At 35.8% G+C, this 18,180-nt stretch overlaps 1 protein-coding gene across 1 annotated transcript; it reads right to left on the bottom strand.

Annotated features, from left to right (window-relative positions):
• Positions 1-965: 965 nt before the first annotated feature.
• LOC131530541 (uncharacterized) lies at positions 966-15,131 on the bottom strand. Its single transcript, XM_058760871.1, has 4 exons — positions 15,022-15,131; positions 2,496-2,536; positions 2,082-2,408; positions 966-1,886 (listed from the first exon to the last, which is right to left on the bottom strand). The coding sequence occupies exons 1-4, from the start codon at positions 15,027-15,029 to the stop codon at positions 1,645-1,647; spliced, it is 618 nt and encodes a 205-aa protein (XP_058616854.1). The 5' UTR covers positions 15,030-15,131; the 3' UTR covers positions 966-1,644.
• Positions 15,132-18,180: the final 3,049 nt, after the last annotated feature.

Consider the following 18,180-nt stretch of genomic DNA (forward strand, 5'->3'; position numbering starts at 1 on the left):
GTCACGTGACATGATGCACATTTAGTTTGATTTCCTTGCAGACACACTGGGATTTGTGCCACTTTCTGTATTTTTAATTTTAATTTTTTTTTTTTTTTTGGTTAGTTGAGTTACGACGTATTGGACGTTGAAGATGTTTTTATTTTCACATTTTTCTTTATTTTAGTTTAGGATTAGACTAAAATGGGTTAGTCAGATTTATTTTGGTTTTGTTATTTTCTTTCTTTTGGCATGATCCTGGTTCCCTTTAACCTCCCCAGTTCTCCAACCTTGTAAAACTGCTGGTGTGTCATCTTTTGTAAATAATTATTTTCTTTATTTTTATATACATATATTTTCTTCTTGTCTGGTGTAATCGAGTGTCAGGCTTTAATAATAAAACAAGTTTGCATGATTTTGTTTGTCTAAGGTCTTATTGGTCCAATGTTCCCCTTCTCAGTCCCTAGATGCTTAACAAAAGAAGGGTCGTAACAGTATGCATGAATATTTCCCCCCACTTTCAGAAGAATGACGTCTTTATCTGATGTTTTTCATTTACCATTAAGAAGTGGTGCTTGATGTGGCAACACTAAGAACCAGGATGTTTGTCATGCTGTGCCACAAATGAGAAAGGCCTCATGTGTTTTTACACTATGTGTTAGAGCTAAAGTTATTAAACAATAATTATTTGTGAAACCCAGCTGAAGCCCTCACTACTCAGGTGTTACCTCGTCACTCCTCAGACACTACTAGGAATCTGGACCATTATTTAAAGTAGAAAAACAAATTTCCAAGTCAGATCACTAGTAGTTCACACAGAGTAACTAGGTTTCTGAATAAATGTAAATGCAAAACATTTGGTTTTAATAATAAGTATATGAATTCAGGCTGATTGGAACACTTTTTCCAGTCATTTCAATGGCTAAAAGTGTCCCAATCAACCTGAATTCACATATGATTAGAAATATCCAAACAACTTTGACAGATTCAGTTTTATTTACTCAATTTACTGGGTCTTGAACATAAAGAGCTTATTTACAAATTAATACAATGGTCCTCATTTTCAGTGTATATACCTGAGCACACTGAAGTACATTTAAATAAATATACAAATGTTTACTAATATAGAATTGTTAAGGCAGCAACATATTGACAAGCTTATGTGTCTATAACTTCAGCCAAAAATGTACCTGTTTCGAGATCACAGTAAAAATGCAGTGCATAAGGCAAGGATGTAACAGTACAAAACATCAGAAAGCTGTAAACATTCAGCTAACATTCAGCTTTTTAACTTAAAAAGTCAAGAGACAAGGCAGTTATTTAAATAGCACACTTGTACACACTAGTAAATTAAAAGCACTTGACAAAAAAAAAAAAAGAAAAAAGGACAAAGGGTACAATATAAATACAATACAATATAAAGGAAAATATAAAAATAGTTATTTAAATTTTTAACATTGTAACTTTTTTCTTATAATGCAGAGACTGAACCCATGGTTACAGGTGATTGTCTTGTCAGTGCAAATGTTGCTAACAACATTCATTCAAGTGATTTTCTGTTGTTCAAACAAATACTTTGTTTACTCATCTATTTATTTTTCTAACTGAAGCTGCAATGCAAAAGCTCATGCAGTTGCTGCAGGAAAGCCAAGCTGTACAGTTGTGTCATTCACCAACGGTTTCATCAGGACCATCAGCCTTTACGGATTCATATTGTGTACTCAAGACCTCACGAGTGGCTGCCCCGTGGCTGATTGAGCACTTTTTTCTCACGAATACTACAATGAAAATTATAACCAATATAAGTAACACAGGTAATATAATGTAAAGGAAGTGCAAAGGCAGCGATGGCTCCATTCCCTCATGGTCTGTTTCTCCTTGGTTTCCTTGTTCGGTGGACAGCGAGTCTGAAAAAAAAAAGTTTTACAGAAAACATTACCTCACTGTGATAAAGGCAACACAGATTGATCTACAATTCATAGCAGCATTCAGACTGCAATATCACTAATGAACTTCAAATATTGGATCAATTTCTTGCAGTATTTAGATAAAAAAATTAAAAAATTAAAAACTTCATGCACTAATCAACTATTTTCACATACCATTGATGATCAGCTGTACAGTCTGATATTGAGATGAATGTAAGATGTAACAGATGTATTTTCCTGCATCAGTGTGTTGAAGATTGTTGAGTTTGAAGGAGAAATTTCCTCTCAGATACTCTTCAGGGAACGTTTCAGTTCTGTTCTCATATTTTGGATCCTTTGTCACTGGTGAAGCACTGTGTGGAATTATATCAACTAGAATTATGCTAGCATTGTGTGTCCAGCTCACATCAATGTCCTGAAGTTTATAATCATCTTTGGTGAAGGAACACGGCAGAACAACAGAACCACCAATAACACCCTCTACTGTGACCTGCAGACACACTGAAATCACAGAAACTTTATGTAAACACAAAGTCTGGCATTTTATGTGGAATGAATTTAACTCTCAAATGTAGTTTTTGTTCTCACCTTTGTTTATCAGCACTGCAAATACACAGATGAAGCAGCAACTGCAGAAACAGAAAAAGTTTCTTAAGCTTCCTCAACTTAAATAGCATGGTTCAAGCAACAATATTGATAAAACAAAATACAATTTTTTTTAATGATACTTAAAAGTTTTCCCTTCATTCTAGTTTGAAAAATGCATTTGGCAATCCAAACGCAGCAGGCCAAATGCTCATATGAGCATTAAAACATCATCTGACCTTCATGAAGTTTATTCAACTACTTTCAGATCAACTTGAGTTGCATGGTTGAAGCATGCAATGTAATGGGTTTGATTCTCACATAACACACATAATAAATGTAAGATACACTGTTAGACATTTCTGTAATTTCCAGTTATTTGCTGTATATCACCCAGTATAATACTGCAAATTCCCTTTACAGTAAATAACTGTAATACCCTTTGCATCATGGGAATTTTCTGTGACGTCAGACCCCATATACAGAGACTTACTGTATTTTTTTTAAATTGCTGTATGCTACTGTAACGGTCTCTTTGGCGCCATTATACTGAGGTTGTTTTATTTTCCTCATTTCTTACATTTGGATCGACACAATTTGCCCTGCACCGTGTCTACAATGCCGCAACAGCTTGGGACTGACTACACTGGACGTGTTACATCGCTTGTAATTATTGGAAAATCCGTTTGTACTTCGTGTCAGAAACCGCGCGAGCGCTTGGAGTACATCTGCGCGTCAGAAATATACCGGGGCATCAGTTTACTCTCCGCATCCACTTTAGATAGTATATACAGGTGCTGGTCATATAATTAGAATATCATGAAAAAGTTGATTTATTTCACTAATTCTATTCAAAAAGTGAAACTTGTATATTATATTCATTCATTACACATAGACTGATATATTTCAAATGTTTATTTCTTTTAATTTTGATGATTAGAGCTTACAGCTCATGAAAGTCAAAAATCAGTATCTCAAAATATTAGAATATTTACATTTGAGTTTGAATAAATGACCATCCCTACAGTATAAATTCTGGGTATCTCTTGTTCTTTGAAACCACAATAATGGGGAAGACTGCTGACTTGGCAATGATCCAGAAGACGAACATTGACGCCCTCCACAAAGAGGGTAAGTCACAGTAGGTCATTACTGAAAGGTGTGGCTGTTTACAGAGTGCTGTATCAAAGCATATTAAATGCAAAGTTGACTGGAAGGAAGAATTTGGGTAGGAAAAGGTGCACAAGCAACAGGGATGACCGCAAGCTTGAGAATACAGTCAAGCAAAGCCGATTCAAACACTTATGAGAGCTTCACAAGGAGTGGACTGAAGCTGGAGTCAGTGCATCAAGAGTCACCACGCTCAGACGTCTTCAGGAAAAGGGCTACCAAGCCACTTCTGAACCAGAGACAACGTCAGAAGCATCTTAACTGGGCTGTGGAGAAAAAGAACTGGACTGTTGCTCAGTGGTCCAAAGTCCTCTTTTCAGATGAAAGTAAATTTTACATTTCATTTGGAAATCAAGGTCCCAGAGTCTGAAGGAAGAGTGGAGAGGCACAGAATCCATGTTGCTTGAAGTCCAGTGTGAAGTCTCCACAGTCAGTGATGATTTGGGCTGCCATGTCATCTGCTGGTGTTGGTCCACTGTGTTTTCTGGTGTCCACAGTCAATGCAGCCATCTACCAGGAAATTTTAGAGCACTTCATGCTTCCTTCTGTTGACAAGCTTTATGGAGATGCTGATTTCATTTTCCAGCAGAACTTGGCACCTGCCCACACTGCCAAAAGGTACCAAAAGCTGGTTCAATGACCATAGTGTTACTGTGCTTGACTGGCCAGCAAACTCGCCTGACCTGAACCCCATAGAGAATCTATGGGGTATTGTCAAGAGGAAGATGAGAGACACCAGACCCAACAATGCAGATGAGCTGAAGGCCACTATCAGAGCAACCTGGGCTCTCATAACACCTGAGCAGTGCCACAGACTGATCGACTCCATGCCACGCCGCATTGCTGCAGTAATTCAGGCAAAAGGAGCCCCAACTAAGTATTGAGTGCTGTACATGCTCATACTTTTCATTTTCATACTTTTCAGTTGGCCAAGATTTCTAAAAATCCTTTCTTTGTATTGGTCTTAAGTAATATTCTAATATTTTGAGATACTGATTTTTGACTTTCATGAGCTGTAATCTCTAATCATCAAAATTAAAAGAAATAAACATTTGAAATATATCAGTATGTGTGTAATGAATGAATATAATATACAAGTTTCACTTTTTGAATGGAATTAGTGAAATAAATCAACTTTTTGATGATATTCTAATTATATGACCAGCACCTGTATATATAATGGGTTCTATATTGTTTTCTGTTGTCGAGTCGCGAGCGGGGCAGCGCCGCAGGTTTTTCACGGAGATGAACCCGCAAGAGTGGAAGAGCTCCAGAGAACATCTGCGCTGTGTGTCGATGCACCTTACGAGAGAATAAGACCAGCAAGCAAGGTAAACATATATGTACGTTTGTCTGTGTGTTTGTGTCAGATTTTTGCACACCAGTCTAACTCGTAACATTTCCTCGTCAACATGGCGGTTACAGAACTTTACCATGGTAAACTGATGTCATTTCAAACGACCTTCGTCAGCTTATTGAATTAAGTTACCGAATTAAAATAGTTTTTAACGAGCAACGCTTATCTTATATTAACATTAGGTTAACTAATGTGAAATTTAGTTCAGGTGTTAGTAGATAATGTTGGCCAGTAGCCCATTGAGAAAATAAAAGCGTATGTTAGCTAGGTTAAACTAGTTTTATGGCTAGCTGCCGTTACTAGTTTTAGAATTAGTGTGTTATAGGTTTTAATGGAAGTTAAGATTTACTGCATTTTTTTGTATTTGTGTATTAAAGGCAACTGCAATGAAGCATCAATAAAGACATGGACATGCCAGCCACCCTGAGACTGATCATTCATGGTAAGAGAACAACTATGGTTTTGAGAGATTTGTGTATTCTATATGAGGTTTGCCTTTTAAAAGTGTGCTATTTCTGCTTCTTGTTTTTCAGAGAAGACAATTCTGTCAAAGTGGATGGTGAGCAAAGATGGTGGACACATTTTGGAGCAGCACCTGGGTTTTGCAGATGGCTATGTATTCTTTGGCTGCTTGTCTTTTTCCCCATTATGTTTCTGTTGCCTAAAGATTCTTTGTGAGGATGAATCCAGAGGACACAGAAGACAGGAGAAATGGTGAAGATGCACTGTTCCAGCATTGGAAGTCTGTATTTTTAAGTGTTATACTTGCAATGTTTTAAATAAAGAATTATTGTGTCTGTTTTAATTGAATGCCAGTAGTACCTACATAGAATAAAAATAAAATGAATTCTATATAAAAAATTATAAAATCTAATGAAATCTATTAAAATGAATGAATTACAGTAGTATACTGATAAATCAAATACAGTTTGCTACTGTAAATCTTAATTACAGTAACTTATTGGCAACAGTGTTGCCAGTAAGTTACTGTAAAAACCCTTTGAAATGTCTAACAGTGTAGGGTAGAGTGCCAGTCTTTGGTATTCCGCCCCTGCAAATTTCCCAGTTTTACAGCACGTTCAAAACAACGATTACTTTCACCAGCAGAGGGCGCTGCGAGCTATTCTGATTACTAGCTACATGCGGTCGCGCTTTATATTAGGTGGCTTTAACTACTATGTACTTACCAGTCGCGTAGCTACGGGTGGGCCCACTTTCATCTGTGGCCCACCCAATCATAAGTTTGTAATTTTCCAAATGGATGTAATTTATTAAACGATACTAATAAACGTCTTATTTCACTGTAACTTTATTAAAAATATTAAATGCTTGTTTTCATGGCCAATTACAGGTCGTTTCTTAGTTTTCCCTCTTCATAGGTGCATATCATCGTACGCTTGTCAAAATGATGATTCGTCCGTTTCTGTTAGTCCCACCCACAATGTTATGTTTAGGACCTATGTTTACGACGTAAGGATATAATAGTAAAATGCGCGCGTTTGTGAAGTTAAATTTGAAAATAGCCTAGTGAAGCAAACATAAATCAGATCAATTATTTTAAAAAGTAAAAGTCTTAGCAATAAATCCGGACCATCTACAAATGAAACCCGACAGACCACCTGAGGGTTCTGGATTTATCGATCGGAAACTTCTGAACCAAGTGTGTTTGAAACATCATATTAGCATAGGTACAGTTTGATCCGCTAAACAGATGCGTCCTTTGTGGAAAGAAACACATAAACATTGTGCTAGATCCTGGTCGCCACAACAAACTGCATAATTTGCAGCTGTGCACATTTCTGCGGTCCTCGATATGCGTGAACTGACAGAGTCGTTTCATTATGAAATCATCAATGAAGCCCAGTTGTTTCACACTGAGGTAATGCTTTTTAATAAACTTCCTTTAGTTAACGTTAGTTAATGCATTAACTAACATTAGCAATACATTTGTTACCATGTTTATTCATCTTTGTTAACCAGCTCAGGCAAATGTTAACAATGTTAAAAATGTTAACATAAATTACTAATGTTAATGCATACTTTAGATATACTGTCTAATGAACCTTGGTGCTGTATTTTTTGTTGGCAATTTGACATGCAGTTTTCATATGCTACACACCTGGCCCACCCAGTTTCATGTAGGCCCACCCACTTAAACATTTCTGGCTACGCTAGTGGTGCTTACATCAAAAAAATAAGTACATTGTACTTATTGTGTTCATACTGTATTGCAAAACACTATCGCTGCTATTGAGGTGGGATACGGGTAAGGTTAGGGACAGGTTTGGTGGTATGGGTAGGTTTAAGGGTGGGTTAAGGTGTAAGGGATGGGTCAACAGTGTAATTATAAATGTAATTACAGAACTTAATTACAGATGTAATTACATATAGGCATATTTAAAAATATAAGTACAATGTAAAAACATGTACACAATAAGTGCATTGTACCAAATGATTAATTTAAATGTAAGTATATAGTAGTTAAGGCCACCTAATATAAAGGGGGAACCTACGTGCCACTACTGTAGCAATGAAGAACATGGATGAGAGCAGAGCGCTATTATAATCAATTATCAAAACAGACAGTGTTATTGCAAGGTAGTCACATACTAACCATACATGTTAAAACAAACTAATAGCCTACTGTTTGTGTGCACTTTATAACAAGGCATGATACAGTTGCAGGATTTTTTTTGCACACATTCCTGAAACTTCCACCATCACAATCGTATAAAACGTAATAAAAAAAAACAAACAAACAAACTAAGGAATTACACTTGCAGAAAGCAAATACTTTGTGCTCAAAATGAGCCTAAAATGCAAAATTGTGAGCCTGATTAGGGATAGAAAAGATCTATTTCCAAAAAGCATAAACATAAAATAATTTGGGAAAAAATAATTTGAAAAGTTGTAATTAGGCTACTTTACACTCACAGTTTGTGAAAATGTTATACAGTCAGAAAAAGTAAATAATATTTGTTAACCCTCTATAGGACTCACAGAATTCACAGTTTGGAAAAATAATTGACTTTATATTTTACATATATTTAGGAGTAAAACCATTTTCCAAAATGTATTTTCTATGTATGACCTTTGACCTTTTTTTTGGGGTTCTAACATTTACAACTGACTTTGTCCCATTAGGGTAAATAACTTTTGGCAAATTGTCTGAAACTTCACACACATCTTTTCTTTATTTAGTTTTCATAGTGTGTTTTTTGGTGACTTGTAGGCATAATGATAAACTACTATAAGTTTGATCCTCAAACATGATTGTAATTAGGGCTGTGCGATATGACGATATATATCGGATGGACGAAAAAGTCTATCGTTTCATATTATGTTCTATCATTTATTTCGTGGTGTGGCAAAATACATTTTAATAATACATAATACTTTTTAATCATTTGGATGAGTGCGATCTTTACACACCACCACGGGGCTTGAAGGGGAGACAGAACCACCCAGCTAGCAATTAGGAGCGGGCCGCTTCCGTAAAACCTGCGGCGCTGTCGGCTGAGTCGCGGCATCGGCTGAGTTGCGGCAACTGTAATTAGGCCAAGTCATTTTGCCACCTGCAGATGTGGCATCAATACCGCACATAATAAATATAATAATATTTTATATTTTAATAATATTTTTCTACCGGCCAACATCATTTTTAAGATGTAAAAATATTTTTCTATCGGCCAACATCATTTTTTTAAGATGTAACGTTAGACTATAATCCTGTGTTTACAGGATTGGTAGCCTACATGTACAATTTTGTAAGCAACATTGAGTCTGCAATTAATTTTACTGGCCAATTCAAATTTTTACCAGCATTGACAGGGCTGTTAAACTCTGGGCACTCGGCTCAGACCCTTTTTACCAGTATGAAGCCGATTTCAACGGTTACTGCAGCAAGCGTCACGCAGATCAGCTCATCACTGGAGTGACGTGTGCACAACTTTGGGCGAGATAAAGCTCAACGCCTGACTTAGAATCATCCCTTTTCGATCCCGCGCCATCACGGTGATCTTGAGGTAAGTCTTGTGTTCCATTTCCTTAAAAAGCATCAACATTTCACTTCAAGCATGGTTTCAATCGAGTTTCCTTAACATCCTATATTAACTCTACATATTTCGAACTGTTGCTGATTAAATGTTGATATCGATCCGTTTAAACTTTGTTCGTGTAAGTTAGTTCCTTCGACATTTGCTTCCCTCCAGATGAAACTAAAAGAAAGAATTCAGAACTGAGAATTAAATTAAGAATTATGAATTAGGACAACAGAACTTTTTTTTATCATGTCTGAGTAAAGTAGTGCAAGTTGGGGGTAACTTAATATGAAAGTGGATCCAGCTTCATTATGGCGCGAACGAAGCTGCGTTTACATGCGCACGAATATTGCGATTATTTCCAATAATCAGAGTAAGGACTTAATCGCATTTTGATGTTTACATGTCAAGAGCAAAGCTCTTACTCCGGTTTACATGCAATTTCCATTATTCTTATTATTCGCTAAGAATTGTGGTAAATTTTTTCACTGCCATTATTCACATACCCCACTGGACAGCACAAATGATGGACTCAGAAAGAGCAGTGTTGGTGGCTGTTTTGATTTATTTACGTCTAATGCATAATGATTTTGCATGGCTGTATTCCACGCTTTTTCGGCTCCAAATGTGATAGAATTTGTTTGCCTATACGCTGCCGTCACGTTCTGCTCTGGATGAGGGTAAGGAACAGAGACTGCTGGCAGCTTGTTGTGTTTTCCTCAGAATGCGATGCTTTCTTCCCCTCCATCGTTTCTAATCTCCGTATTATTACAGGTGCGTGTCACGTTATTCATATATGTCACAAGCGCATGCGCACTTTGGTCAGAGCGGCAATACTGCGATTAAGGTGTTTACATGCCTGTATATTCCGATTAAAATCGGCGTACGCCACCTATGTTAATACGATTATGCTTGCTGCGATTATGAGCTTAATCGCATTATTTAGATCGAAGTATTGCGTTTACATGAGGTAAAGCATAATCGCAATATCGCCAAAATCTCATTATAATCGCATTAAGAGGGTCCATGTAAACGCATTTATTGACTAGCTGGGCTGTTAGCTCATGGTTTCCTTGCAGCTTGGCGAATGGAGCGCTAACACTCTCGTGCAACACTAATTCATACTGGAAGCCGGAGGGCGCTCTCTCACAGAAAGTCCACTCTAGGAAGATGCAGATGTAAATTTATGTTCATTAACAAAAACATGGACATCTGTAAAAATTGTAACAACCTCATTTTAATACGGTAAAATTTAAATATTCTTAGTACTATTAACTAATTTTAATAATAGTTTTATTAAAATTAACCATTTGTCTTCCATAGTATCATACACTTAGATAATTGACTGCCATGGTAAATGTATCTATATGGTTTCTATGGTGTTTGTATGAAAAAACAGTAGCCTAAAAACATTTAGTATAAATGCTCAAATGCTATCAGCTCAATCATAAAAAATACTGTAATATTCCATTACTTATTTAATACATGTCTACATTAATAATATAATACAATTCTACATGAATATCCCACATTTCTGTCACAGTACCATGGTGCAGTTAGTGTTACAACAGTAAATCCATGGTAAAGTATGGAGATTGAAAAGCCTTGTGACTGTATCGTTGTGGAGTGTTTCTCCTGTTTGTCAGCGCTGTTTCATCTGGCTTTAAACTAGTTTAAATCACAGAGACTGGATCTCTCAGCGCTGTTTAGTGGTCGCGTGACTGAGATTTTTATGTACTTTTATGACGCAAACTGCGGCTTGGACTAAAAAAGGGAAATCGTAATGCTTTAGTGCTTTACTATACTAAGACATTATGGGTGGTTTTGTAACATGCTTATCTTTTTTTTTTTTCCTCAGGTAATCTTGCTTCAGCTTGTGATAAATGTGTACAGACGGGTGTATATATAAGAAATCGCATGACTTTTCCACAGACTGACTCCGCCTTAAGAACGGATGCTAGTTTCAGGCAAATGTTGGATGAAGATCATCATGTAGCACAGTCTCCTCTGACTGGACTTGGTATCGACATGGTACTTGATTTTCCTCACGATTACATGCATTTGGTGTGTCTTGGGGTTGTACGTCGGTTGTTTGACCTATGGTGTAGTGGGCCTTTGCCAACTCGCTTGTCTGGTCAGCTGGTTAAAGCACTATCTCAGAACCTACAGGCACTGAAGAATAACATTCCGTGCGAGTTTGCTAGAAAGCCTAGAGCTTTTGAGGAAAGGGGGAGATGGAAGGCTACGGAGCTAAGACAGTTCTTGTTGTATACAGGCCCTGTCGTTCTCGTAGATGTTCTGGCTGCTCCAGTCTACCACAACTTTATGCTGCTGTCGGTTGCTATTTTTATGCTGGCTAATCCTGAGGTGGATGTAGGGATATGTGACTGTGCAAAGACACTACTTGTGTCATTTGTTGAACATTTTGGCAGACTTTATGGTGAGGGCTTTCTGGTGTACAATCTGCATGGCCTTGTTCATTTGAGCGATGATGTTAAGAGACATGGATGTATTGATGTGATATCTGGGTTCCCTTTTGAGAATTTTCTTGGTGAGGTAAAGCGTATGGTGAGGGGGCCAAATTTCCCAGTTGCCCAGATTGTCCGTCGCTTGTCTGAGCGCACCAATAACAGAAGGGTCCATGATGGCCATGTGAAAGCTGGAACTGTATTAAGGAAAGAGCATGTTGGTGGTCCCTTACCACAAGGTGTTAAAGGAGGAATACAGGAGTTTAAAGAGTTGCACAAGGATCAATTTTGTGTTAAAATTACAGAGGGGGATAACTGTATTAAAATAGGTAATGACATTGGCTTGCTTCAGAATATCATCTTGCTTGAAGGTAATATGTACTTAGTGTACTATCAGTTCCATGCTGTTGAGCCATTCTACACATATCCCCTCAGTTCATCTAGCCTGGGCGTGTTTCTTCTCTCACAGTTGTCAGAGAGTTTGAAGTGCGTTAAAGTTGATGATGGCCTTTGTAAATATGTCCTCCTCCCCTTCAAAGGCAAACATGTGGGAATGCCTTTGTTGCATTTACATTAGGCTCAATTGTTGTGGTAAGATTAAGTGTCATTTTTAGAGATATTGTTCTGGCTCATTACTTATGCCACTGACTACCACTTAGTTGGGCAGGTTTTTCACCTGATTTGTGACTTTGCGTATTGTGTTAGCCTATATGATTCATTGCTGATCATAATTGGTGCCCCATTTAATATTTTGTTTTAAAATGTTGCTGTATGTTAATATTTTGTTGTTCTATAGCTGGCGACCTACATTTCTTCTTCTTTATAGAATGTATCATGTCGTGGAGTTTGTCAATTCAAAGGAGGTTGAAGTTGTCCACTCTAATTGGCTGAAAGGAGGCCAAAATTGTTTTTTGTTTTTGTTTTTTGTTTTTTCTGAAATGCTAATTTGTGCAGTGATATAAAAGGCTATAAATAGCATATTTTAACAACAGTAAACAACCAAATTCCACATGTGATCGTGAAAGGAGGTTATTACAAACACTCGATGGTAGTTTGAAGTGAGTTCTGAGTAAAAGTGTACTATTAATCTCATAAATTGTCTTATGTAGCATGATGCTAATATTAGCTCTAATGCAGCTGCAGAACAGGTCAAATTCTTCTTCATAATGCATTTTGTCATAATACTTCATGTAAGATCGCAAGAAATGTTTTGTTGTATTTATTTAGAAATACTTTTGGTAATAGTTGGGTAAATGTATACTGGGATTGAAGCGATGTGGTTTGGTAAATGTTTTATTGCCAGTTTAAAGGCTGATAATGGCTGAATAAAAACAATAATAATAATAATGATAAAAGAATAATAAGGATTATGTCTCATACCTGGCGGACGTGTGAAAGGTTCTGTTTCCTTAAACTAGTTTGTCATGCATTTCTTTATTTCAACACATTTACAGGTAAATCCTAGTATTTTAAATTTGTGATTAATCATGATTAATCACAGTCCACGACTGTGATTAACGCGATTAAATTTTTTAATCGATTGACAGCACTAATATATATATACAACCCCAAATCAGAAAAAGTTGGGACAGTATGGAAAACGCAAATAAAAAAAGAAAGTAGTGATTTCTAAATTTACTTTGACTTGTATTTCATTGCAGACAATATGAACACAAAATATTTCATGTTTTGTCTGGTCAACTTCATGTCATTTGTAAATATACATCCTTTCCTGTCATTCAGACCTGCAACACATTCCAAAAAAAGTTGGGACAGGAGCAATTTAGGGCTAGTAATGAGGTAAATTGGTTAAATAATGATGTGATTTGAAACAGGTGATGTCAACAGGTGATTGTTATTTTGTTATTATGATATGGTACAAAAGCAGCATCCAAAACCGGTCTAGTCCTTTAGGAGCAAAGATGGGCCGAGGATCGCCAGTTTGCCAACAAATATGTGAGAAAATTACTGAAATGTTTAAAAACAATGTTCCTCAAAGAAAGATAGGAAGAGATTTGGATATTTCACCTTCAACAGTGCATAACATAATTAAAAGATTCCAGGAATCTGGAGGAATTTCAGTGTGTAAAGGACAAGGGCGCAAGCCTAAGCTGAACAACCGTGATCTCCGATCCCTCAGGCGGCACTGCATCAAGAATCGTCATCTATAAGCGATATCACCACATGGGTTCAGGACTACTTTGGCAAACCTTTGTCAAGTACCACAATATGTAGTTACAGCCACAAATGCCAGTTAAAACTGTACTGTGCCGAAAGGAAGCCCTATGTTAACAGCGTTCAGAAGCGCCGTCGACTTCTCTGGGCTCGGAGGCATCTAGGATGGACCATCAGGTTGTTTTGATTCAATAATAATAACTTAAACAAATACAGGTAATTTACAAAACTAAAGTTCGTTGAAAGTATGATTTTATTACATATTAAAAGTTTGTTTGCGCCCACTTACTGGCATAACAATGTAACATGCAATGTTTTTGTTTAGTTTTTTTGAAAAAAGAAAACATTTTTGCATATGATTTCCAATTAATTATTGGAAGTGGGTTGGTTGGGCCTGATTAGCTGATGCATTACAATGCTTGATTCGGGTTCAATAGGGGAGCATGTGATTATTGAGAAATTGTGCATAGTTAATGATGGCTCTTATAAATATAGTGTTGAATGCCTACTAAGACTTGCATATTTGTGCATAATGTTTTGACCCTGGATGTTTACAGAAGGATAATCTTTCATTTATGTGCCAGAAACATAAGCATTCATAATTTTGTTGGTTCATGCTGAACTGGTCTTGATAAATGTACTCTTTATATTAAGAAGTAAATTTATATTGTCACTGTTTTTAAATTACATTGTCTGGAGAGTTTTCCAGTGTCCAAATGTTGTTTGTATTCTATTTTATTATGAAGGGGCAAATTATAATCTCGATAATGAAAACATTTACATGTGTGGAGATAAAATTTTATTTACATAAAGTTTGAGTAAACGGGAATATATTCTGTGAAACCTGTTTAATTTTACGTAATTGAATATTTTAATGTTTTAAAATATATTTGCATTTCTAGAAATCTAATATATTTACATGTACAGAAATGTAATATGTTAAGTATTAGAAATTAATATATGGACATATATTGCAAATTAATGTTTACATAGTCTATCTAAATGTATTTGCATGTAAAGGAAATAAATATATGTAAATATTTACGATAAAAAAAGTTTACATAGTTTAAATATTTTTCACATATGTTAATGTATTTTTCTTCAAAGACCGACCATAAGCAAGACCGAGCAAGTGATAGCCGAGGTTAAGCAAGTGAACACTGACCGAGCAAGTCAAGCGCCTTAGCCGAACACAAGTCAAGCGCCTTAGCCGAACACAAGGCAAGCGCCTTAGCCGAACACAAGCAAACGCTAAAAGCAAGCAATACACAGAGAACCGCTGTCCAAAAAGCGTTTAAATCAGAATTAATCAAACGTACCTGTTCATCGTGGTGGCCCAATATTATATATTATACCCAATATATCATTTTTTTTGAACCCTAAAGCGAAAGTCGTCTTCTTTCAATGTTGTGGCGGTTGGCAAACCAACTTGCAGTGCATTTCCGCCACCTACTGATGTGGAGCGTCAATGAGTACTGTAATACAGGTAATAAAATAAGAAATGAAGAGGGAAAAAAAAACTAAATTATTTTAATTAAATTTGTGACCTCTATAAATTCTAATGTTATCTTGAAAACTTGTGATGGAATTCTTAATAAATTCTGAATTGACAAACCACTTAAGAGCCAGTTGATTTGATTTTCTATTAACCTTTCATTTTTATATCTGGTGCATTCTAACAGAACATGCTCTATTGTCTCTGTTTTTTTTTTTTACAATTATTACATAAACCTGACTCATGTTTCCTAATAATATTTAAAGAATGGTTGAGAGCATACGGAGACATGAAAAAAACCATGTCTTCCCTTCTATTTCCTCAAACATCTCTTTTATGATCTACTTCTCTTTGAATTCTGTACAAGTGTCTTCCCTTTCCCTCCTTATCACACCTCTTTTGCCAGAAACCTTTTATTGCTCTTTTGATTATTCCTTTAACTTCAAATTTGCTTAATGGAGTCCTATTTCTGTGTTTTTTAAGGTCTTCTTATCTGCTTTTTTGTTTCCTTCCACCCCAACATGAGCCGGTACACATACAAAATAATTATTGTTCCTTGACTTTGTAATCTATGTCGAGTGAAGGAGTTATATTAGTATGTCTTGTCTTGATGTGGATTTGCCATACATAATACTTGTTAACACAGAATATGAGTCTTGAGCATATTACCACATTTTTATGATTCAAGTTCTCCACCCACTGAACTGCTAACATAATTGCAGTCATCTCTGCTGTATAAACTAATACATTTTCTGTGATCCTTTTACTTATTGTAAGCAAAATCGCCAGAGTTAATTCAACTATATAATCCACACTTGCCCGAGTTTCAAAAGTGTTAATAAAGTAACACTGACTCAAGAGTTAAACATTTCATTCTTACCTATCATTAATTATTCACAAACTTTATATATACACAATAGGTACTGTTCTAGTCATACATTATAATACAATTAAAGACCTAATTATTTTAGGTCCAGAGGTTCAATTAGTTGCACCCAATACAAAACAACAACATAGTTTCACATTTCATTTTTAATGAAACACTGAATACAATGCGTTGTGATGTGGGGAAAGCTTTGTAACGTTTTTTAACTCATGTACAGGAAAAGTTTTTTTTTTTTAAATGAATAGTTAAAACCGACTAAAAACAATGGAAAGGCACAGCATATGTATCCTCATTTGGTCCATGTGCATTTTGAATGTTATAGGGTTTATGATGCTTAAGATCATCAGCTTTCACAACAGCATCAAACTCATATCCATCAACAACTCTAAATGCAAAACAGTGCTAACTGAAGAGCTCTGTAACAAGTTTTCCAACCACAAAATAAACATTTTCGCCCAACACAAGAATGTTGGTGATTTACAGAATACTGGCAGCTCATGTTTTATCTCTGTGCATATAGCAAGACCGGGTCTATATCCAGTGCCATCAAGTTTAGTCCAACTGATAGAGTAAATGTCTGTCTGTACTGTGATTTGCAAAGCATTGGCAAAGTCTTCACCATTTCCATAGTCACTTAGAGAGAAATAGTTCATTGGTCCAAATTCTTTCTGCTGTAAACTGTTTCCCAGTGGTTTCCTATTGCCATGTGATGTTTTTTTCACAAGTAACTTTGTGATTATATTTTGTGTTCTTAAAACTTTAGCATGTTTTTGAAAAGTTTGTTTTTGGCTTCAAATCTCATGCTCCAAGAGTGCAAAAGAGTTACTATTTTCCTTATGCACGAAGGATAATGAACCATAAAAAGCAGCCATTACAGCAATATAATATACCTAAAAATATGGGTTGCAATACATCAATATTGATTGATACATCAATCGATTAACCATATGATGCATCAGTGTACACACAAAAAAATGATTAATGTTGATTTCACAGAAGTGGCTTTCTTGGATATTTTTGGATGTGTGTAAAGCGCATAAAATAATGTGCGAGTGCCTTTTGCATCTTGTTGTGCTTTAATGAATACTTCGCATACAAAGGAATCAATAAGAAACTATTAAAAAACTTTTTTTTTTTTTTTTTCTCACTGTTCTTATTATGGTACAGGCTATGAAATTTTCACAATTGCAATGTTCGTGTTATGCACTTTGGTTGATGAGTTAATAGTTGTATTAAATAGACATATAGTATTGTAATGATCTATGAACCACATCAAATCACTGCAATTAAGGTGTCAGCAAATATCATAAATGCTGGCTAAGAGAATACTTTCAAATGCCCGTACTTTCAAATAAGATAAGAACAAGGACACTTACCTTCATTTATGAAATCTATAAAAGTGAATCCATTCTACAACTTTATGAATTTCTTGGAGTCTTTGAACTGCACTTTCACAAACATGACGTTAACCTAAGGAGAAAAAAAGGGTCTTAAAACATCTGTGCAGAGAGTCACTTTAATGTTTATAATAACTTAGTACAGGGGTTTTTAAAAGTGGGGTCTGTGACATCATAAAATAATTTGCCATATATTTTCAGTTCTACAAGTTGCATTATTATCTGAAACCTGCTATGATTTATATTCCTTGACTTAGGTTATATAATGCATTTAACACCAAATAAGCATAAAATGAAAACAACAACAATAACAATAATAATAATTTAAAAACAAATAAATAAAAACACATTACAAGTGGGCACTTCAAGGTTTCAATTTCTCATGCCTCATGCATTTTAAGGAAAATGTGTGTTGTATTATTAAAGAGATATTATACAATCAAACAGGAACTGTTTAAACATATGCGTTACTCTCTCCCACACTGATTTATAATTAAAAAGGGGTCCTTGGAAAATGTTCTCCCCTGTCATGTATCTCTGGCTCCACAAAGTTACTACATTACACAGAGCACTTTTTAGGACTGGGTGACAGTGGTATTTTAATTATGAGATAACTGTTTTAGCTGGTTAAGTAAAGAAACGCTGGCCTCGCCGTTCCGCATGCGAGTCAAATAAAATGGTGTCTACGAGAAATTTCAGG

The sequence above is a fragment of the Onychostoma macrolepis genome, chromosome 22 (genome assembly GCF_012432095.1).
Source record: "Onychostoma macrolepis isolate SWU-2019 chromosome 22, ASM1243209v1, whole genome shotgun sequence".
Taxonomy (NCBI): Eukaryota; Metazoa; Chordata; class Actinopteri; order Cypriniformes; family Cyprinidae; genus Onychostoma; species Onychostoma macrolepis.

Bases quoted from the DNA above. Each gene is read 5' to 3' on its own strand.
- LOC131530541 (XM_058760871.1), bottom strand. The intron at 2,409-2,495 runs GTGAGAACAAAA...CTGTGATTTCAG, and splicing joins TGCAGTGCTGATAAACAAAG to TGTGTCTGCAGGTCACAGTA. The intron at 1,887-2,081 runs GTATGTGAAAAT...TTTTTTTTTCAG, and splicing joins TGTACAGCTGATCATCAATG to ACTCGCTGTCCACCGAACAA.